This window comes from Helianthus annuus, chromosome 10, assembly GCF_002127325.2.
Source record: "Helianthus annuus cultivar XRQ/B chromosome 10, HanXRQr2.0-SUNRISE, whole genome shotgun sequence".
Lineage (NCBI taxonomy): Eukaryota > Viridiplantae > Streptophyta > Magnoliopsida > Asterales > Asteraceae > Helianthus > Helianthus annuus.
The window spans coordinates 173,018,084-173,042,111 of NC_035442.2; the positions used below are offsets into that span (position 1 = coordinate 173,018,084).

Here is a 24,028-nt window from a genome sequence, read left to right on the forward strand (position 1 = left end):
TCCCTTTTTTACATGTTTTAACACTATCGTATGTTACATTTTGCTTAACACTTATAACAACATGTTGACCTTATTGAGTGTTACATATATTTCTAAACATAAACCATTCTTAGAGTCTAGAGAAACCAACCATATATAACGTGATGATACATGACCCATCATATTTTCCTGCTTTTTTTGTTTTTGTTTTTAGAGGTGTACATAATGACGAAAGGGAAGCTTATACTAATACATCAATCTCGCGGAGGGTCTGTTACAAATGATGAGGGAACCACAAACATACTTGACAAAAGTAAAAAAGAATAACATCGGTTTCGACACCCGAATGGCTCGAGCAGTTTGTCAAACCAATAGCACTATTATCTACTTCTTTGGGCATAGTGCGTTAATGATCAAAGTATGAAACACATGGTGATCAATCAATCATACCCAGTGTGATCCCACGCATAGCCTGAAGCTATTTGTAGGGTCTGGGGAGGGTGAGACGTAGGCAAGCCTTATCACTATCTCTAGGATTAGAGAGGTTGCTTCCAGAAATACCCTCAACTCCAAAGCAATATCCAGATACAAGAGTAAAATAAAAACAAAAACAAATAAAGGCATGTAGCTATTGTTCAAAATAAACAAAAGGTATATAAGTACTAAAAAGAATAAAATGGACATATATCACACCACATATATGCATACAAACAAATGATACCATGCAAAGGTCATAAAAACTAATTGAAAGCTAAGCTCTTAAGGCAAGAATCCCAAAACAGAAAAGTGTTATCCTCCTAAAAGTCCTTAACCTTGATCCTATGTTGATGTGGGCCCAAGTGTGGAGGAACGGGCTATTTTGTACTTGGAGGCCCAAGACCGCGTAAGAAAAGGGCCTTCACTAAAATGGCCCTAACTTGGGCTACGGGGGTCCGTTTGGGACGTGCGACCAGGCGATTCGAAGGAGAGAACGAGCTCCATCTTGCTGCAAACGCCTACGGCGGTTTGGGTCATCGTCCGGGCCAAAAAAACGCTTATTTCTATTACTTATTTGCATTTTTATGTTTTTTGAACTATTTTGGGCTTTTTGTTTTAGGCCGTGTGTTTGGCCCGTTATCTTTTTTAGGCCCGTTTCGAATTTCAGTCTTTGTTTATATGTTGCTAAAGCTAATGAGAAGATCAGAATTGAATTTTGAGAAAACTGTTTTTTTCACTTCAAATTCCGTGGCCTTTAGGGTTACAATTTGGGGGTTGGGGAAGAGCTACACGGGTATTCGTAGAATCAACGTGTAATCTTCATTTTTTTCGTTTCACACGCTGCATCATATGTTCTAAAGTAATAAATTGGTAACTAAAAAACAATCATAAAATCAAGACTGAAGGTGAGTTAAGGTGTAATATCTGGTCAGGTGCGCCCCGCATGGGGGTTGGTCTGTCCCTCCATGTGGCGTGAGGGAGAGGGAGAAGTTTTTTTTTGACATTTTCAGTCCCCAAGTTTACTAAATCGTAAAAAATGCATTGTTTAAACAAATTTAGCGAATGTACAAGATAGAAGAACATGTATAAAATATGTATAAACTAATAATTTGCAACTGTAATAATATATGTCCCAAAACGAGTAGAAAAACATTTTAGTTTAGCATATTGAAGACCTTAAACCCCCTGTATCTTACTTTGAAAAAGACATTGCAGTTCCAAACACATATTAATTCAAAATTAATTCCGCACAGTAAACCATTGAAGAAAATACGAAAGGTCATTGTCCTTCGGTCTCCCTCCCGGTTGTCGTGATCCACTGATTTTGTGGGAATTGTTAGTCATAACCCTGCGTGAAATGCCAAATCGATTATACAATCTGTTGAATGCATTTTTGTTCCAGATTATACCCCGGAAATAATGGCATACAACTCTTACATTCCTCAATTCAAGGAAGTCAAGCCTTAAGAAGATCATGTAGGGATGACCACAATTCAAGGAAGTCAAGCCTTAAGAAGATCATGTAGAGATGTTCGGTGATTAATGTTTCAAAACGGTTTAGATGAGCCATTCTGTTTTAAAGTTGTATGAAAATGTGGTTAAAAAATTCTAGGAATATGAACAAAATATAAACGATGATATACATCAACTTTCTATAGATAAACATTGAATTTATAAGGAAAAAAAAACAATTAACTTGGATACCTTAAATCTCGCTAATGAAGGTTCAAATTTGTATGAAATGTCGTTAAAAATATCAGGTATAAACAATGATATACATCAACTTTCAATTATTATGGATACCTTAAATCTCATTGATGATGGTTAGGTAAAACAAGGGTTTTGGAGTTTGTGGTTAGGGCTCCTAGCAATGTTTTCAGAAGTGGACGTCGAATCGGTCTCCTTACCAGTTTACGGGTTCGACCGGTCGGATCGGACGTAAGAACCGAGAGGTGTCGTAAATATTATAAAAATTAATAGGGTTAAATTTGAAAATGTATAAAAAAAACTGTCCAACCCCTTTAAAAACCGGTTCGACCGCCAGTTTCCCAGTCTAACCGTCACCGGTTCAACCTCCGGTTCAATGTTATTCCGGTCCGATACCTTGACCCAAACCGGCCCAACCTCCGTTCCCAGTCCGACCGGCCAGTCCAATCCGGGTCTAAAAACACTGGCTCCTGGTCAAGAAAGGGTTTTGCAATCAAATTAATGAGATAATGCAATTGCACATCCAGGGTATGGGTTTGGGCCACGATTTTATCATACTCTTTTAGATGTGTTTATTGGGCTCATTGATTGATAACTAATAATTAAAAAAAAAACCTACAACATAAGGTCCATCAAGTGAATTGAATCTAGGGGTGTTTATCAGTTCGGTTTATGGTTTATTTGGTTTTCAAAATTTTGTACCCGAAACCAAAACCAAACCAAATTCAATTCGATTTTGTTTCGGTTAGAAACCAAATTTAACCAAATTGTATCTAAGTACTTTTTTCCTAATTAATATTTATATTTGTGTTCTAACTTCTGAACATCAAGTCAACAACTAATTTAAACCTAATAATATATAAATAAAAGATATAGCAAAATATAACAAACATATGTCGTACACACAACCATAAAGTTAAAACTTCAAACATAGATTATAGAAACTATAAATAGTCAACAAGTCTAATGACACAAAATATAAATAGTGGGTGTTTGGGATTCCTTCTCAAAATGACTTATTAACTTATATAAGTTACAAGTGAGAAGTTAGAAATTCTAACTTCTCAACACACAAAACACTCTAAAATAAGCTAACCCAAACACTAAAAAAACAACTTATTAACTTTTATAAGTCAATAAGTCATAAGTTGCTCCAAAATAAGCTAACCCAAACACCCCCGTAATCTCCAAACATGAGTCTTTCTCCAACATGAATGAACTTGCAAACATCAAATGAAGAAAATTTAATAAATAAACATGTATTTTGATCGACATTTGATGCAACCATGGGGATACATATACTTAGATATTAAACTTAGTATATTGAGCTAATAAATTGTATATAGTTTACTAAACATTATTATTTTTATTTAATAATTAATTAAATTAACGATTTATTCGGTTATCCAAATAACCCGAATAAAACAAAATGTATATAAAAAACAGAACCGAAAACCATATTCACAATTCGGTCTCGGTTAGAAACCAAACCAAAAACCGAATTCGCTATTCGGGTCGGTTTATTCAATTACGGTTACGGTTTGGTTTATGGTTTTTATTTGGTTTCGGTTTTTTTAAACACCCCTAATTGAATCCACCTATTTTGTCACACCCCAACCGATGGCGGAAATATCGGAGTGAGACAAAATAGATTGCAAGAGACTTCATAACACTAATTGTGATAATATTTAATTCAACAATTTTCATTTCATAGATAAATTGTCAAAGCATTACAAGAAATTCAAATAGCAACATTGTTCAACATAACGTAACAAAATTTATACAACACTTTAAACCTAAACGTCTAAATGAGTATCTAGGCATCTTTGCTAATCCATTTTCGTAGCATCATCAATCCTCAACCTGTAACATGTTTAAAATACAATTCAATGCAAAAGCAAAGGCGAGTATACAAGTTTAAGCATAAGTATAAGTATAAAAGTTTAAAACGAATCCACATGGCAACTTAGTTTATACAAGATCAACCTAACATGGCATGCAATATTTCTAGCCAATCCTCTGTTTACGCAAGAAAGTTTAGTTAATTCGACATGACCACAAGTTTAAGGGGGGCGGTGCGTTACTCCTATAGCGCTATACATGTCAAATGGAGGCTCGTGAAAGCTAATGACTAAAACATATCACATAAGTATGGTCCATATAAGCATCAAGTATAACGACATAGTATTCATGTATAAGGATTGTTTTCGTGCATTGCATAAAGAATAAGTTTAAGTGTAGTTTAATAGTTAAACATGTTACACCTCAAAAGTGGTAAACATAAAAAGGGGGTTGCGAGTATACTCACAAAATTTGCATATGCTTTCCGATTATCCAATGTGACGAAGTTGATGAGGTTAGAAGGTTGAATATGTTCGTGTAGGGATTTAGGAAGTTAAAACACAAGAATATAGGTATTCGAAAGTAATCATCCTTTAACACCAAGTACTTGTTCTTGAAACTATGAAACCTCAAGGGTTAATGTTTTCATGAGTAATATACTCATTCGAATCGTAACAAGTCTTATGTCTTAGATGATGTTATTCTAATATCTTGACAAATGCACACAAGTCCATCATCAAGGGTTCGAATAGTATATATATGTATAAGTATTATATGTATTATTTAGTCCATTAGTCAAGCATGAGGTAGAAGATAAATCTTCATTTAGGTACCTCTATTGTGTCATAGAATTCATGTAGGAGGTAGGAAGAACAAGCTCCCATTTAGGTACCTCTAAGTGTTCACCACTACACTTGATGTAAGAACATTCAAGGAGGGTCATGAACTATAAATAATACAATAATATTAAACACTAATCTAAGAGAAATCATCAAGTAATGTGTGGATTTTTAAGTAGGATAACCCAAGTTAATCCTAAATCACACAAACATCAAGTCTTGAACTTGAACATCACTTGTGGGTTAAACCCTTGAACAAAACATAAAGTTTGTGAGGTTTATACCTCTGATTTTGAATGTCTCAACCTTGTTTTTAAGCCTAACTAACCATAGATGTGGTTATAAGTATAAGGACATAGGTTTGAGATGAGTTTCCTCAAGTTTAAACAAGTTTATCAAAGATTGAAACATGAACAGAAAAATTAGTCAACTTTGGAGCACTTTTGGCAACGTTCCAGGCTCTGATTTTCCAGGGAAAACCCATGGAAACGTAGCTAAGGTCAATACAAATAAGTAGCAAAAAGAATCGAGTGAATCGGATAAGAATTGAGTGAGTTATGCTCATTTTCGTGAAGAGGTGTCAATCTGCTCGAACCCTGATTTGCAGCTACGATTTGAGGGGGTTTTGAGAGTGTTTTAGTGTTGCAAAAGTGGTAGGGAGGCTGGTTATAAGTGGTATTTATAGGGGGAAGGATTAGGGTTAAGTTGGGTTGGAATTTAATACAAGTAGGTGAGAGTTTAAGCAATAAAAAAAGAGATAATTCAGCAATATATGGCTGATTTGCAAGGGTTGTTTGGCAGCTTTTGTATATATATATATAATATATATTTGTTGTTTAAATGATGTAAAGTGTATAAATAAGATGTATTTTATATATGGTTAACATGTCCTACAATGTCTAGTGTGTATTGGACATGTATCAAGGCCTAAAGGTATATTAAACATGAATTAAAGTAAGAGTAAAAAAAATATGTTTTGCATAAGTATGTGTAACAAACCAATATGACAAGTATATACGACATGTGACTTGAGGTGTCAAATAAGCGTAAAGAACATGAATTTGCGTCTTCGAAAATATGACCAAATGTTTGTTTAAGAATCACGAACACATGGTAGTTGTTTGCGAGTTAATCTTCGTAAGTATGCATTAAGTATAAACAACATGAATTTAATATAAAAGATCATTTTTTTACTACAACCGAAGTCTTAGATTTACAATGAGTTAAAATGAATTATGATTACAAAGGAGACGGATTTCCGAAAGTAGAAATATACGACAAGTTTTCTAATTAGGGAAAGTGCGGAAAAGCAGAGCGTTACCGTCTTCCCTCCTTTAGGAAATTTCGTCCCGAAATTTATTCATGAGGAAAACTTTGAAAAAGGCATTTTGGTTAAAAGAATGATTGACTAAAATTGAGATTTTAAAGTCTGAGACGTGTTGGGAAGGATGTATAAAATCGTTGAGGAACGAAGGGATAGGGTCGTGAAAAGAGTTTGTCCAAAATAAGTTTTGAGACATTAATCATAAGCAAAGTGGGCTTAAACAAGTTTAAATTATCCAAATGGAGAGGTATTTAAAATATGCTATCTAAGAAAGAAAACTTTCGTATAAAATAGTATGCATTTTGATGAAAAGTGTGGTCGCTTCATAGGTTGTAAGAAAGCTTTAAAAGCAAAAGTATTTTATGTTTCGAGCGTTTGAACCAATTTCTTGTAAATGAGGTTTGTATAAAAACCAAAGAATAACTGGGAACAACGGAGGTATGAGAGTGAACGAATGATCTAGTAGGTGAATGCGAGTACAAGAATGGTTTGAAGGTTGGATACAATGTGAATATGAGTGTTGAGAATAAGGTCTCGTCATGGATAATTGGATATAATGCATTTGTGAGTTGTTAAAGTTTGTATTAGGTCTAAAAGGTCTGCAAAACATTGAATTTCTCATGGCACGTTTTACAAAAGTTTGGTAACATGGTGAAACACTTATATATAGGAAGTACCAACGGCGTATCCACCATGTTTTGACCATGTCACGTCTGTCTCGTATTCGGTGTCAGGTTACGTTCCGTGTCTTACCATACACTGTAGTACACTCTATGGTTCTCATACGCCTATCACTATAATCCCGTGTGCACCCGCGATTATTTTGATCGTCGCATGATCCGCATAGCCTGTACTAGTTGTGTATGAATCAGGGTATACATAAAAAAGAATAAGAATGTGTATGTATAAGAATATAGTATGTAAGCAAGTCCATGCTTAAGTATGTGTGGGACCCACGTAAGCGAATCCCTCGGATTCCGCTTGCGTACGGGTACGAATGTATGAATCATGAGTATGTATGAAAGTATGAGCATAAATATAAGTTTAAGTATGAACATTCACATAAGTATGAGTATAGACATAAAACGTACGAGTAGTATGAGTATAAGTATAAACATAAAACGTATGAGTATAAGCGTAGGTACGAATAATAAGAATTACGTATATAGTGTACGTTTGAGCATAACGAATTTGGACACATAAAACGCTTGAGAAATTTGAATATGTAAAACGAATGATATAAGCGATTTCGTCGCGAGGTATCGATTAAAACGTGTATGATGATTTACATATATAGTTGTTTAAGTAAAAAGTCGAGTTTATTGGATCAAAATAGATCGAGTTTGATTTTGGAATGTAGAATATAGTTTGTAAATATAGGACAGTATAAAGTATTCATTGGTTATGCGTAACGTGTTTTGTAATGGATGGAAATGCTACTTTTGTTTTAAAAGAGTTTATATGCGTCGGAGGTTGTCGGTCTCCATGAAGTCTTCTAGCCCACGTGTTTGAAATTTGAATGGCGAATTACGCGGTGTGGAAAAAGGTTTTTGAAAATACGGGTTCGTTTCAATTGCATCCAAACAAGAAATTTTGAATTTTGAAGGTTCTTATGAAAACGTTGATCCTTAGAAAAGAAATTTAGCAGAACGGACTTGGTGATCATTGGAAAGAGTTTTAACAAATGATTTGTTGATGTGAAAAAAATCTTTGGTAAAATGTTTGTATAATACCTATAGGACCTTATAAGTATATGGGAAAGTTGGTTTGAATTCCATTTGAGAATGAAAGTCTTTAGTATGGTGATATAACGTGAGTGCGTTTTAGTGATTAAGTCGAACAAACATCAAGTCTTGAACTTGAATATCACTTGTGGGTTAAACCCTTGAACAAAACAGAAAGTTTGTGAGGTTTATACCTCTGATTTTGAATGTCTCAACCTTGTTTTTAAGCCTAACTAACCATAGATGTGGTTATAAGTATAAGGATATAGGTTTGAGATGAGTTTCCTCAAGTTTAAACAAGTTTATCAAAGATTGAAACATGAACAGAAAAATCAGTCAACTTTGGAGCCCTTCTGGCGACGTTCCAGGCTCTGATTTTCCAGGGAAAACTCATGGAACCTTAGCTAAGGTCAATACAAAGAAGTAGCAAAAAGAATCGAGTGAATAGGTGATGTGGAAAAAGTAGTTCAACTAATTAAACTAAAATTACCCTAAATTAAGACTCAAGTAATAAAATCTAGACTCTTTAACCTGACTAAACTACTCACCGGCAAGTGTACCGGTCGACTCTAGCACAGAAAAGTAAGTCCGGATGTCGAACCCACAAGGACTCTATGAATTACGTTAACGACTAAACTTAGACTAGACACTGACACGATTAAACGAATATTGTGTTTGGAGGGGGGGGGGTTTACTAAAATCCTAAAATTGTGATTAAATTGAAATTAACTAAAAACACGAACGAAAACTAGGGTTTTGATTCAGATGAGATTAAGGACTACCTAGACTTGAATCCAGTTTAATTATGAATGGACTTCTAACGGTTTTATTGTTGTATGGAGCCGGGATCGTTAAATACTAAACCTTAAGGTATTTCAATGCTAAGACTTCCCGACCCTTCTCAGGAAGAAACCTAGGAAACCCTACAAGGCTGTTATGATTACCGACTGTTAGATTTCCTCTCAGTCCTCTAACGACTCTAAAAGTGCCCTAATATGACTATCTACCTCTCAGCGCGATAATCTAAGGCAATTCTAGGTTCTAACTTGGTTTACTAGACACAACTGCAATTAGGGAACTAACTTCGACTTCTCTCAAAATCTAATTTAGCTATATACTGCACCGCGACCTATTAACTAACTCGAGCCTCTCAGCGACAAGTTAAGCAGAATACTCACTTCTAATTATATTTTAGTTACTGTTTCTAAGGCTATCGGCCGATTTACCCAAAGATCACCCGAACCCGCAAGGATGCAAATAATCAACACAGATCTATTATGTGATAAAGACCGTCACTAAGATCTATGTGAAACAGCAAATAATCCACAATCAAAAGTAAATACGCACACGCACCAAATCAGAATATCTAGAACACGTTACTTTCAAAATCAATCCATAGTCAAACAATAAAAACCGTTAAAAAAATCCAAACTTTCATCAAACCATCATCTAGTCTAGGTAGTATCTAGGGTTTAGCCAAGAAACATGATGTCTAACATAAACAAATCAAATTCAAAACAAGAATTCATGATCAAAGTAGCGAAACAAGAAAATAATGAAAACCGGGAGATAAGACCCGAACAATCTTCTTTCCTACGCTCCGTGCTTCAACCGGATGATTCTTGCAAGCTAAATCACCTCGAAAAACTCAAAATCTGCTCTCCGAAGTCGCCTAGGGTTTCTTGGTTCGTGTGTTATGTCATAATGATGATTATTATTCTTTTTATACCAAACCCTAATCGATCCACAATCAGGCGCATCATTCATACCAGTCGCGTAGCGCGACTGGTCTCTCCTTTACGCTAGCGCTACGCTAGTGGCCAAAAGTCAGCATAAGTCAACGCTACCTCAGTCGCGTAGCGCGACTGAGCGTCCTGTTACCTTAGCGCTACGCTAGTGAGCATTTTTCACAGAATGTTTACTTCCAAGCTTAGCTCCAACTTCCAAAAACTTCAAAATTATTCTAACACTTTTATACATTGATTCCGGAACTTGACATTTGACACTTTAGCTCGATTTTGCTCCAGTTTCAGCATTTTATGTATCAAGACCTGGAAAACGCAATGTAGATCAATAGCACGCAATTCTAAACTAAACTAAGCTAAAAATAACGATAAAACGTACAAACTATACACGATAAAAGTATGTATTTTGCAATACATCAAATATCCCCACACTTACTCTTTTTTCGTCCCCGAAAAAGAATTATGCAACGGAATCAGAGATAAATATTCACTTGGGTCGAAAATTATAGGTATAATTAATTAAAACCAAAGCTTGCGTTAGCTGCGATTGCGAATATACTTTATCCACTCTAAACCCGAATCCAATCCCAAACCCTTATCATGTGAATTTAATTTAAGTGCGGTCAATCCACCTAGGGTCTCACACTAGAATCAACAGTCCACCTACTCCCAACTCAAGCTTATAGGACTAAAAGAACGATCATTTGACCAATTCCCAACCGTTTTATACCAAGATAAAGAGAGTTTGAAATCAAATCTAATTTTTTCCATTTTTTTTTCTTTTTCAGCTTGCTTTTTTTTTCAGCTTTATATTCGTGAGACTAGACGATGCTTTCCCTAACCCAGCGGTATTCCGACTGTAGAGTCGCTATCCCCAATCACAGATTACATAGGTTTCGGTACTTTTATTCGGCAAGTCGATTTCACACATCCCAGAGGCATTCCGGCTGTAGAGTCGCTATCCCCAACTCGGATTACATAGGCCTGTGTTACTTTCATTTAGTTTCTAGCTCACTTTTATTCTATTTTTTTTCTTTTTCAGCGAGATAAGATAAAAAACTCTAACTATCTTAGCTTATAACGGCATCCCTTATACTATTTTTGCCAGTTTTAGTTTCCCATATTTCCCAGGCGAGAACCCACTAGCAGACCGACAATTAAGGTATATTAACTCAAAGGGACTTAGAACCAAAACCCGGGCCTACCCACATATCCCTAACTAGACGCAAGCTCAATTTATTATAATCTCATATTATTATTATTCACACCCGAGCAAAAATTTGTCTTTTCTATCATTTTCCGTTCAAAAATGCAAACTTCTTTTTATTTCGAAAGACATTTTCTGATTTTTCAATTTTTTTGTATTTTTTTCAATTTTTTAATTTTTTTTGGATTTTTATAATTATTTTTATAATTAAGACTCGATTATTTACATGTATTCCCATCCCCACACTTAGAGATTGCATTGTTCCTAATGCAAGAACGAAAACACGACTCGACACTACCTAACAACTACTAAATAAATAACGAACTAACTAAATAACTAGACGACGAAATAAAAATAAATACAACAACAACAAAAGGGAAACGACTTAGCTGATATGTGAGACTGTCAAAGTGCCAATCATTTCCACATAAGCCCTCCAATTCGAAACGCGCTCAGCAAACAACTCAACCTGGGACACGCGAACGAAAGCGGCTAACATAATCACCTATCAAACAATGAACAACCTACCAACATACCATATATATATATATATATCAAAATAGATGCATCAGTGTTCATCAAACCAGCCCAACCAACCCAACCTGTTTAACGTGTATCAATATCAAATACAGACCAATCAAACAGGATGAAAACATCAATAAAGAAAAAAATAAACATCAAAAGATATAATCATCAGCTGCTGCTCATCCGCCTGCTATCCATCCACGATCTCTACCCACTATCTGTCTCATGGTTGCTCGCCTCATAAGCATGATAAGTAGAACCAGAACCCGTCTGTGCACCCTGTCCCCTATGTAATAACTCAATCATACGCTCCAATCTGTCAAATCTCTGCTCCACATAGCCAGAGAATGACTCTAAAGTGAGGGGCACTGGTAACGGGACTCTCCTCTCAGCCTGATGTACCGGCTGTACCGGTGTCTGTGGTGGCTGCTGTGCACCTGACGGTCCTGCCTCCTGCTGTGGCTCAACATCTACTGGCCCCCTCTGCGGTGGCTGAACAGGTGGGCCCTCTCTAATCGGCTCCCAACCATACGGTGCCTCCCACGACGCGATGCCTGCCTTCTGCAGGTCTTCTAACCCAAAAATCGCAGTCGTCGGGCCCCTATGCAAGAACTGAGGCTGATATACATCTAAAACCCCAAGATGTGATGCAATCCTAGTAATATAGGGGCCCATATCCAACCTAGCCCTATCGCCACCTCTCCTACCTCGACTAATCGAATCTACCAACACTGTGGCCAAATTAAACTCTCTCCTCTGCACCCGACACATCAAAATAAAAAGCTCAATCCAGTTAGCTTTATTCTCCCCAGACTTCCTCCCAACCAACGTCGTCGCTAACAGCCTCAACACATACCTATATATCGGATTCCTAACCGTCGAAATCAGATTTGTCTGTCCAAACTCCGCATCCGAAATCGTCTCCCAAAACGCCTTCAACTCCGCTCTTCCAACACTATACCTCCTATTCTCCGAATACGCACCCCTCAAACAGGTCGAGAACTCGGGTCTCCTAACCTCCTCCTCAGTATATAACCCCGAAATAATCGCAAACCTAGGTACGTTCATCTCGTACACCTTCCTACCGAAACTGAACGATAACGCATTTCCCTGCTCAAACTTACCCTCCTTATGCATCCACGTGCTGTGGAACTCTAACACAAGCTCTACATACTGAGGGTCAATACAATTCATCGCGTCTATCAACCTCTCTCCTAACAACTCCCTAACCTCCTGCTCTGCACCTATCTCAGTCAACCACTCCCAATTTATCACCCTATGCTGAAGCAGTGCCATTTTCTTAAATTTCTTAAACTTATCCCACTCATACGTATCTTCTTCAAACTTAAGGATCGGATGGTTCACTACCCTATTCATCAACTCATCCGGTATGAAATTGTATGATGTCGAGTATTCAATCTTCCTTAGATTGGGATCATCCTCTGCTATCTGAATAATGGGCGTTTCGATAATCACCGGATCCTGTTCCGGTGCAGTCTGCCCCGCAGCCCTTTTTCGTGCCCGACCTGCTCTAGAACTACTCGCCATATCTGCAAAACAATTGATATTCAAGACAAAACAAGCAGATCATCAGTAATAACAAACTATTTTTGGATTTTTAAATTTTTTTATTTTTTATTTTTTTTTATTTTTTTTTAAATGTACGAAATAATAATATAAAAATATACAGTCGAACAACGGCCGTATAGCATTTCGTTCGCGGCCGTTATTCGATACAAGTGACTTTTACGCATATCGGTTCGAAAACCGGATCGAACTTCGCCCGAATGGAGATTGAGTACGAGCGAAACGATCCGATTATCAAGCGATGTACATTGCGCAAACCGACACTGGACAAAACTCTAAGACGACTCGAAAAACTAAAAACGACACTAAACGACACAAGACACGACACCTTGACACAAATCACTTCTACCCCCTCCCGGCACCTTGCTCGCCCTCGAGCAATCCCAAGTGCCGAGATATCAAAACAACTCCGAAGTGTGGAAGCAATGGAAGCGAGGCGCGTAATTTTTGTGAAAAATGTGACCTTTATGTGAAAACCGCGCAACGCCTCCCCACACTTGAGGTGCATTCTGTCCTAACAAACGTCCGCGTCCAAATAGCATGATCAATAAGTCCGCGGACAAAACTTCCCCTATATAAGCTATCAAACCCCCAACCTCACGCCTCTCAAATCAATCAAAATGTCAAAACCAACCCGTGCCACCCGCACCCTAGCACAATATTCAGAAAGGCGGAAATTTCGGATATGACAGACTTAGTATAAGACTTGATGCCACTCAATTGACACGACCGAACCGCACTTCACAATCTACTGACTAAACGACTAACAAAAATAAACTACACTAAGTACTGGACAACCTGCAGACCAAACTGGACTCAACACCGACACATATACAAACTTCAGACGCGACTCGACACATAAGTGACCTGCAGACACACATGAACCCAATGAACTAAGCTAAACTAGCATAAATAATGACTCGACCAACAGCACCGACTGACTCGACACAACCAACTCAACTGAACAAAGAGCCGGACTTAAAACAGTAAGTAACCCGAAAAAATGAGCAAGAACCGTACCTGAGTCGATGAAAGATGCAAGAAAAATTCGACAGCGGTGAGGGGATTCGGAGATGGGTTGTCGGCGGCGAGTGGTTGAAGGGTGTGGTGGTTGCAGAAGGTGAATATTGGTTAAAGGTGGAAGTGGTGGGTGATCGGTGGCAGGGGCGATAGACGGTGGAACAGTGGGGGTATGGTGATGATTGGCGGAGAAGTGGGGATGTGAAAGGTGAGGTTGGGGATGGGTGATTGTAGTGGAGGGTTGGGGTAATCGCCGGAGGACGATGATGGTGGTGGACAGGTGGTTAATAGTGGTGATTGGTGGCGATGGAGGTGGCTATTGGCGGAGAAAAGTGGTAGACGGTGTGGTGTTTGTGAAATTGGGGATAGGAACTAGGGTTTTATTTTTTTTTCTGATTTACTATGTCACTCGCGTAGCACGAGTGATATTGGTTAAGGGTTGGCGCTAAGCGAGTGAAGGGGTCAGGTTGAAAGGTTCAAAGGCCAAAAGGGTCAAAGGTTCAAAAACTTGTTGGTGAACCCCTTAGGTCTCGCGTAGCGCGAGAGATATGGTTATAGGTGTCGCGCTACGCTAGTGGCCATTTTTCACAGAAGGTTTCATGAAATTTCCACTTTCTTGCCTTAGAAAAATTTTGATGTTTTACCAACCCATTCCCAAATTATCCCAAAATATTTTCTAAGTATGGGACTTACCTGAAACCTCGTTTTCTTCAAATTTCCAGCTCCTCAAGGTACGTTTCCTGCAAAATTTCTCAAAAACACACAAGACGCAAACACAAAAACTACGAAAAACACAAGAAATAACGCAATTTACATACGGTACAAACTCTACAAACGAAGCCTTACGCAATTACTGTTCGGCGAAGGTGGGTGGGTCCTCTAGAGGAATTTCTTCCTCTTCGGTAGAATCAATTGGACCTCCCAAGTAATGTTTCAAGCGATGGTCGTTTACTTTCCAAACTCCCTTATCTACTTCATCGTAGAGCTCAACCGTGCCGTACGGAAACACTTCTTTCACCACATACGGTCCATTCCATCTCGATTTCAATTTCCCTGCTATTAATTTCAAACGTGAATTGAACAAAAGTACCTTGTCACCTACCTTAAAATCCTTCAAACCTCGCAACCTCCTATCATGCAATGCCTTTGATTTCTCCTTGATACTCCAAGATCTTTCATAAGCGGCATCCCTCAATGCTTCCAACTCATGAATCTGGAAGAATCTCCTCCTTGCGGCTTCGGTAAGGTCAAGGTTTACGGTTTTCAATGCCCACAATGCCCTATGCTCTAATTCTACCGGAAGATGGCAAGCTTTTCCATACACGATCATAAAGGGTGTTGTGCCTAACGGTGTCTTATAGGCGGTACGGAATGCCCACAATGCGTCGTCGAGCTTTTCCGACCAATCCTTTCTACTTTTTCCTACCGTTTTTTCTAAGATTCTCTTCACCCCTCGGTTAGCATTCTCTACTTGGCCACTAGTTTGCGGGTGGTATGCGGTGGAAAGACGATGAGTGACACCGTAGCGTGCAAGTGCCTTTTCCATGGCGGAATTGCAAAAATGCGTGCCACGGTCACTTATGATAGCTTTAGGGATTCCGAAACGCGTGAACAACTTCTTAAGGAATCTCACCACCACTCGGGCATCATTGGTGGGCAAAGCTTGAGCTTCAACCCACTTTGAAACGTAATCAATGGCCACGAGGATGTACCTATTCCCACTTGAAGATGGAAAAGGTCCCATGAAGTCAATGCCCCATACGTCAAAGATTTCCAAGACTTGGATGGGATTTTGAGGCATTTCATCCTTGGATGAGATGTTGCCGGTACGTTGGCAACGGTCACAAGTCCTAACAAACTCTACGGCATCCTTAACTACCGTTGGCCAATAAAACCCACTATCAAAAACCTTTTGTGCCGTCACATTCGCTCCGTGATGGCCCCCCGTTAAACCCTCGTGCACATGTCTAAGGATGTCTAAACCATCCTCCTTTGAAACGCATCTCCTAAGCACTCTATCTCCACCTATCCTAAAGAGGTAAGGGTCGTCCCAAATATACTTCCTAGCCTCCCTAAGAAGCTTTTTCTTTTGTTGGTAGGACATACCCCTCACAAGATCTCCGGTTGCCAAATAGTTTGCCAAATCCGAAAACCATGGCAAACCCTCTACCTCGGCACTAACAAAATCTATGGTTTCGTGGGGAAAGGTATCTCCTATGGAATCCTCACGAACCTCCTCTCTCTTTGGATCCTCTAATCGTGACAAGTGGTCGGCGGCCACGTTTTCTGCTCCCTTTTTATCCTTAATTTCTATATCGAACTCGGAGAGCAAAAGAATCCATCTAATAAGACGCGGCTTTGCGTCTTTCTTTTGAAACAGAAATCGCAAAGCGGAATGGTCGGTGAACACGGTGGTTTTAGAAAGCACGAGATATGAGCGAAACTTGTCAAACGCAAACACTACGGCTAAGAGTTCCTTTTCCGTCGTGGTATAGTTCTCTTGAGCATCGTTTAGAGTTTTGCTCGCGTAGTAGATCGGATGAAAGTGTTTATCGACTCTTTGACCTAGGACCGCACCTACGGCATAATCGCCTGCGTCACACATGAGCTCGAAAGGTAAGCTCCAATTGGGCGAAACAAGTATCGGGGCACTAACAAGTTTTTCTTTCAAGAAGTCGAACGCCTTGATGCACTCCTTGTCGAAGACAAAAGGTACATCCTTCTCTAAAAGCCTAGTCATTGGGCGTGTGATTTTGGAAAAATCCTTTATAAAACGCCTATAAAAGCCCGCATGACCCAAAAAGCTCCTAACGGACTTAACACTAGTAGGTGGAGGCAATCTACTTATGGTATCTATCTTGGCCCTATCCACCTCTATGCCTTCTCTCGACACCTTGTGTCCTAACACTATCCCCTCCGTCACCATAAAGTGACACTTCTCCCAATTCAACATAAGATTTGTCTCTATGCACCTCTTAAGCATCCTATCAAGATTAGAAAGACATTGGTCGAAAGTGGTGCCATAAACCGAGAAGTCATCCATGAAAACCTCCATGGAAGTCTCAAGCATGTCTTGGAATATGGCTACCATGCACCTTTGGAAAGTTGCCGGAGCGTTGCATAACCCGAAAGGCATGCGGCGATACGGATAAGTGCCGTAAGGGCATGTGAATGTCGTTTTATCTTGATCCTCCGGGGCGATGGGGGATCTGAAAATAACCCGAAAATCCATCGAGAAAACAATAGAATTGTTGACCCGCTAGACGCTCCAACATTTGGTCAATGAATGGTAAGGGGAAGTGGTCTTTCCGGGTGGCGTCGTTTAACTTTCGATAATCTATGCATACACGCCAACCGGTAACGGTACGGGAAGGGATTAACTCGTTCTTTTCATTCATGATCACCGTCATCCCACCCTTTTTTGGGACGACTTGGGTCGGGCTAACCCATGGTGAATCGGAAATGGGGTAAATTACCCCGGCATCTAACAACTTAAGAACCTCTTTCTTAACAACCTCTTGCATGTTCGGATTAAGGCGCCTTTGAGGTTGCACCACCGGCTTATAGTCATCTTCCATGAGTATTCGGTGGGTACAATAGGCGGGGCTTATGCCCTTGATATCCGAAAGACGCCATGCAATGGCTTCCCTATTCACTCTCAACACCTCTAATAACCTACCCTTCTCTCCCTCCTCTAACTTAGACGAAATAATGACGGGATTCTCGGAACCCTCACCTAAGAAAGCATACTCTAAGTGGGATGGGAGGACCTTGAGTTCTAAAGGGGCGGGTTTCTCTATAGGAGTACTTTCACTCTCACTCTTAATTTCACTCAATTCTAGCACTTCGGGGACCCACTCGTCCTCGTCTACCTCTTTACTCTCACTAACAATCTCCTCTACCTTCTCAACTACCTCCTCTATCCTACTCTCGACTAGGTCGGCTCCACTAATGTAGTCAAAGCAATGGTCAACACAAGATAAGAAAGACTCTATGAAATAGACCGAATGACAAGGACTACTAAGATCGTCGGAACCACTAGGGTGTTCCATGGAGCGTGCTATCTCGAAAGTCACCCTCTCCTCGCCGACTTGAAGTGTGATTTTCCCGTCGAAGACATCGATGATGGCCTTGGCGGTACACAAGAATGGGCGTCCTAGAATGATGGGAACCTTTTCGTCGGCTTCCATATCAAGAAAGACAAAGTCTACGGGGAAGACGAACTTATCCACTTTGACTAGAAGGTTTTCAATAATGCCTCGTGGATACTTAACGGACCTATCGGCTAGCGACAAAGACATGCGTGTAGGTGACAACTCTCCTAGACCTAACCTCTCATACAAAGAATATGGCATTAAGTTAATACTCGCTCCTAGGTCGGCTAGGGCCCTACACTCGGTATCACTCCCAAACAAGCACGGGATGGTGAAAAGGCCCGGATCCGTCAATTTTTCCGGAACCTTGTTCAACACTACGGCGGAACATCCTCCACTAAGGGGGATGTTAGAAACCTCTCCTAACCTATCCTTGCGTTTTAGAAGGTCTTTTAGGAACTTTGCATATTTGGGCATGGATTGGAGAGCTTCTATGAATGGAAGGTTGATCCTAAGTTGCTTAAAGATCTCTAAAAATTTCCCGTACTCTTTGGAATAGGTTTGATTTTTAAGGCGGGAAGGAAAGGGAGCATGGGAAATATCAACATTCGGTGAAGGAACGACTTGAACGGGTTTCTTTCCTACACTCTTCTCACTCGAAGGCGCCCCGGTGTGTGCGGTACTTGCTGGGATTAACCTAGGTTGCACTTTACCGGGCGCCTCCATTTCAATCTCTTCATCTACGGGTTCTTCCTCTTCTATCTCGACACTCTCGGGTCTCACTATCTCTCCTAAGGTTCTACCACTACGGGTCGAAATTGCCTTTAAAGAGCCAGATGGGTTGGGCTTTGTGTTGCCCGAAAATTGACCGGGAGGTCGTTCGTGCAACTGGCGTGCAAATCCCCAACTTGCCTTTGAAGGTCTAAGAAGCTTGAATGATTATTCTTTAAAAGCGTAGCGTGGTCCTCTAAGGTACGTTGGGTAGCCTGGTCCTTAACCAATAATTGGGAAAGAAGGTCCTCTATCCTAGACAAACTACCCCCTGACCCCTCACTCTTAGGTTGAACCTCTTGGTTTGACCCCTCACCTCTAAACTGCCCCCCTGAACCTGAACTAGCAAATTGACCTGTTTGACCCGACCCCCCACTAGAATAAAAACCTGGCCCCCTACTTTGGTATTGACCTGACGGAAAACCAGGGGGGTTACCTGAGGAGCGATAATTATTAGCACGCCAATTAGAGTTACTATTGTTGAACGGGTTAGTTGGACCCCTATTTTGACCTGCTAAATACTCGACCTGCTCTAGGGTGATGGTTGGGCAATCTATGGTGTCATGTCCCCCTCTACAAACCTCGCATCTATCTACCTTCTTCTTAATTTCTAGCAACTCTTTGGTGATATAGTCAAGCTGAGATATTACCTTTGAGTCTGAAACGACTTGATTCACTCCTCGAGAAGATGAGGAGGTAATCACAGGATTGGAATTCCTGCCGGTAGCACTATGATCTATATCAGCATGAGCGAAGCTCTCAAAGAGGTCGTTGCAGTCAGCCACAGTTTTCTTTCCCATTAGGTGGCCTCCTGCGGATGTGTCGAATCGGGCCTTGCACTCAGGGGTAAGACCATTATAAAATTTTTCTACTAAGGCCCAATCCGACAGTCCATGTTGGGAACAACGCGAGAGCAATGTTTGAAACCTCTCCCATGCTAAGTGATAAGGTTCGTCAGGCTCCATTCTGAAGGAATGGATCTGATCTCGAAGGCGGGAGGCCTTCGCAGGTGGGAAATACTTAGCAAGGAAGGCATCTCTAAGTCCAGCCCAAGTGGTGTAAGTACCTGCCGGTTGCGAATCAAGCCAGGTGGCTGCGCGGCCAGCAAGCGAAAAGGGGAAGACTTGGAGATAGCGGGCATCAAGATTCACACCTTCGATGCCGAAGGTGCTACACAGACGGGTGAGACGGTTGATATGTGCTGGCGCGTCTTCATCATCACGACCGTGAAACTGACAAGAGTTGTTAATGGCAGTCATGATGTATGAAGGAATTTGCCAAGACTTATCATTGGTGATTTCAGGGAGGGTGATGGGTGAGTTTGCGGTAAAACCCGCGGTGGAACGCTGGTGGACAGTTTGGTTTTCGGCCATTTGGTGAACTGGTGGTGGACTAGGGTGACGGGAGGGTGGTGGGGAATTATGGGGTGATGACTTCGGGGTGAAGTCGTAGTTCAGTGGTTTAGATGGAAGTGTAGAGTCAGAAAGGGCTGAAGATGAAGTTGGGGGTTTTCGAACCTGAGGGATTGGTGTGGAGAAGGAAGACTTGTCAATTGGTGGCTTCACTGGTCCCTGCGAACGCGTGTGGGGCATGAACTGCAAAACCAAGAATAAAACAAGTAAGTCAACTCCAATAAAAGACTCAAAGAAATATGAAAAAGACACTAAAAGTACTTGGACTCCTACGACTCACAAACACACAAAAAGCACGTAACGATATCAGTTGAAATCCAAACAAAGCAGTTAACGCAATTGCCAAGAGATCCCCGGCAACGGCGCCAAAAACTTGATGTGGAAAAAGTAGTTCAACTAATTAAACTAAAATTACCCTAAATTAAGACTCAAGTAATAAAATCTAGACTCTTTAACCTGACTAAACTACTCACCGGCAAGTGTACCGGTCGACTCTAGCACAGAAAAGTAAGTCCGGATGTCGAACCCACAAGGACTCTATGAATTACGTTAACGACTAAACTTAGACTAGACACTGACACGATTAAGCGAATATTGTGTTTGGAGGGGGGGGGGTTACTAAAATCCTAAAATTGTGATTAAATTGAAATTAACTAAAAACACGAACGAAAACTAGGGGTTTGATTCAGATGAGATTAAGGACTACCTAGACTTGAATCCAGTTTAATTATGAATGGACTTCTAACGGTTTTATTGTTGTATGGAGCCGGGATCGTTAAATACTAAACCTTAAGGTATTTCAATGCTAAGACTTCCCGACCCTTCTCAGGAAGAAACCTAGGAAACCCTACAAGGCTGTTATGATTACCGACTGTTAGATTTCCTCTCAGTCCTCTAACGACTCTAAAAGTGCCCTAATATGACTATCTACCTCTCAGCGCGATAATCTAAGGCAATTCTAGGTTCTAACTTGGTTTACTAGACACAACTGCAATTAGGGAACTAACTTCGACTTCTCTCAAAATCTAATTTAGCTATATACTGCACCGCGACCTATTAACTAACTCGAGCCTCTCAGCGACAAGTTAAGCAGAATACTCACTTCTAATTATATTTTAGTTACTGTTTCTAAGGCTATCGGCCGATTTACCCAAAGATCACCCGAACCCGCAAGGATGCAAATAATCAACACAGATCTATTATGTGATAAAGACCGTCACTAAGATCTATGTGAAACAGCAAATAATCCACAATCAAAAGTAAATACGCACACGCACCAAATCAGAATATCTAGAACACGTTACTTTCAAAATCAATCCATAGTCAAACAATAAAAACCGTTAAAAAAATCCAAACTTTCATCAAACCATCATCTAGTCTAGGTAGTATCTAGGGTTTAGCCAAGAAACATGATGTCTAACATAAACAAATCAAATTCAAAACAAGAATTCATGATCAAAGTAGCGAAACAAGAAAATAATGAAAACCGGGAGATAAGACCCGAACAATCTTCTTTCCTACGCTCCGTGCTTCAACCGGATGATTCTTGCAAGCTAAATCACCTCGAAAAACTCAAAATCTGCTCTCCGAAGTCGCCTAGGGTTTCTTGGTTCGTGTGTTATGTCATAATGATGATTATTATTCTTTTTATACCAAACCCTAATCGATCCACAATCAGGCGCATCATTCATACCAGTCGCGTAGCGCGACTGGTCTCTCCTTTACGCTAGCGCTACGCTAGTGGCCAAAAGTCAGCATAAGTCAACGCTACCTCAGTCGCGTAGCGCGACTGAGCGTCCTGTTACCTTAGCGCTACGCTAGTGAGCATTTTTCACAGAATGTTTACTTCCAAGCTTAGCTCCAACTTCCAAAAACTTCAAAATTATTCTAACACTTTTATACATTGATTCCGGAACTTGACATTTGACACTTTAGCTCGATTTTGCTCCAGTTTCAGCATTTTATGTATCAAGACCTGGAAAACGCAATGTAGATCAATAGCACGCAATTCTAAACTAAACTAAGCTAAAAATAACGATAAAACGTACAAACTATACACGATAAAAGTATGTATTTTGCAATACATCAAATATCCCCACACTTACTCTTTTTTCGTCCCCGAAAAAGAATTATGCAACGGAATCAGAGATAAATATTCACTTGGGTCGAAAATTATAGGTATAATTAATTAAAACCAAAGCTTGCGTTAGCTGCGATTGCGAATATACTTTATCCACTCTAAACCCGAATCCAATCCCAAACCCTTATCATGTGAATTTAATTTAAGTGCGGTCAATCCACCTAGGGTCTCACACTAGAATCAACAGTCCACCTACTCCCAACTCAAGCTTATAGGACTAAAAGAACGATCATTTGACCAATTCCCAACCGTTTTATACCAAGATAAAGAGAGTTTGAAATCAAATCTAATTTTTTCCATTTTTTTTTCTTTTTCAGCTTGCTTTTTTTTTCAGCTTTATATTCGTGAGACTAGACGATGCTTTCCCTAACCCAGCGGTATTCCGACTGTAGAGTCGCTATCCCCAATCACAGATTACATAGGTTTCGGTACTTTTATTCGGCAAGTCGATTTCACACATCCCAGAGGCATTCCGGCTGTAGAGTCGCTATCCCCAACTCGGATTACATAGGCCTGTGTTACTTTCATTTAGTTTCTAGCTCACTTTTATTCTATTTTTTTTTTCTTTTTCAGCGAGATAAGATAAAAAAACTCTAACTATCTTAGCTTATAACGGCATCCCTTATACTATTTTTGCCAGTTTTAGTTTCCCATATTTCCCAGGCGAGAACCCACTAGCAGACCGACAATTAAGGTATATTAACTCAAAGGGACTTAGAACCAAAACCCGGGCCTACCCACATATCCCTAACTAGACGCAAGCTCAATTTATTATAATCTCATATTATTATTATTCACACCCGAGCAAAAATTTGTCTTTTCTATCATTTTCCGTTCAAAAATGCAAACTTCTTTTTATTTCGAAAGACATTTTCTGATTTTTCAATTTTTTTGTAATTTTTTCAATTTTTTAATTTTTTTTGGATTTTTATAATTATTTTTATAATTAAGACTCGATTATTTACATGTATTCCCATCCCCACACTTAGAGATTGCATTGTCCCTAATGCAAGAACGAAAACACGACTCGACACTACCTAACAACTACTAAATAAATAACGAACTAACTAAATAACTAGACGATGAAATAAAAATAAATACAACAACAACAAAAGGGAAACGACTTAGCTGATATGTGAGACTGTCAAAGTGCCAGTCATTTCCACATAAACCCTCCAATTCGAAACGCGCTCAGCAAACAACTCAACCTGGGACACGCGAACGAAAGCGGCTAACATAATCACCTATCAAACAATGAACAACCTACCAACATACCATATATATATATATATATATATATCAAAATAGATGCATCAGTGTTCATCAAACCAGCCCAACCAACCCAACCTGTTTAACGTGTATCAATATCAAATATAGACCAATCAAACAGGATGAAAACAGCAATAAAGAAAAAAATAAACATCAAAAGATATAATCATCAGCTGCTGCTCATCCGCCTGCTATCCATCCACGATCTCTACCCACTATCTGTCTCATGGTTGCTTGCCTCATAAGCATGATAAGTAGAACCAGAACCCGTCTGTGCACCCTGTCCCCTATGTAATAACTCAATCATACGCTCCAATCTGTCAAATCTCTGCTCCACATAGCCAGAGAATGACTCTAAAGTGAGGG

The 24,028-nt window shown here is 39.7% G+C and overlaps 1 protein-coding gene across 1 annotated transcript in view; it reads right to left on the bottom strand.

Moving 5' to 3' along the window:
* Positions 1-11,576: 11,576 nt before the first annotated feature.
* The window catches only part of LOC118482762, a 46,527-nt gene continuing 34,075 nt past the window's right edge, over positions 11,577-24,028 (bottom strand). The window contains exons 6-10 of the mRNA XM_035978419.1: positions 23,995-24,016; positions 15,856-17,185; positions 14,831-15,369; positions 14,670-14,716; positions 11,577-12,919 (exon numbers count right to left, since the gene is read on the bottom strand). Coding sequence (XP_035834312.1) covers positions 11,577-12,919; positions 14,670-14,716; positions 14,831-15,369; positions 15,856-17,185; positions 23,995-24,016 — 3,281 coding nt within the window. The remainder of the gene's footprint in view (positions 12,920-14,669; positions 14,717-14,830; positions 15,370-15,855; positions 17,186-23,994; positions 24,017-24,028) is intronic.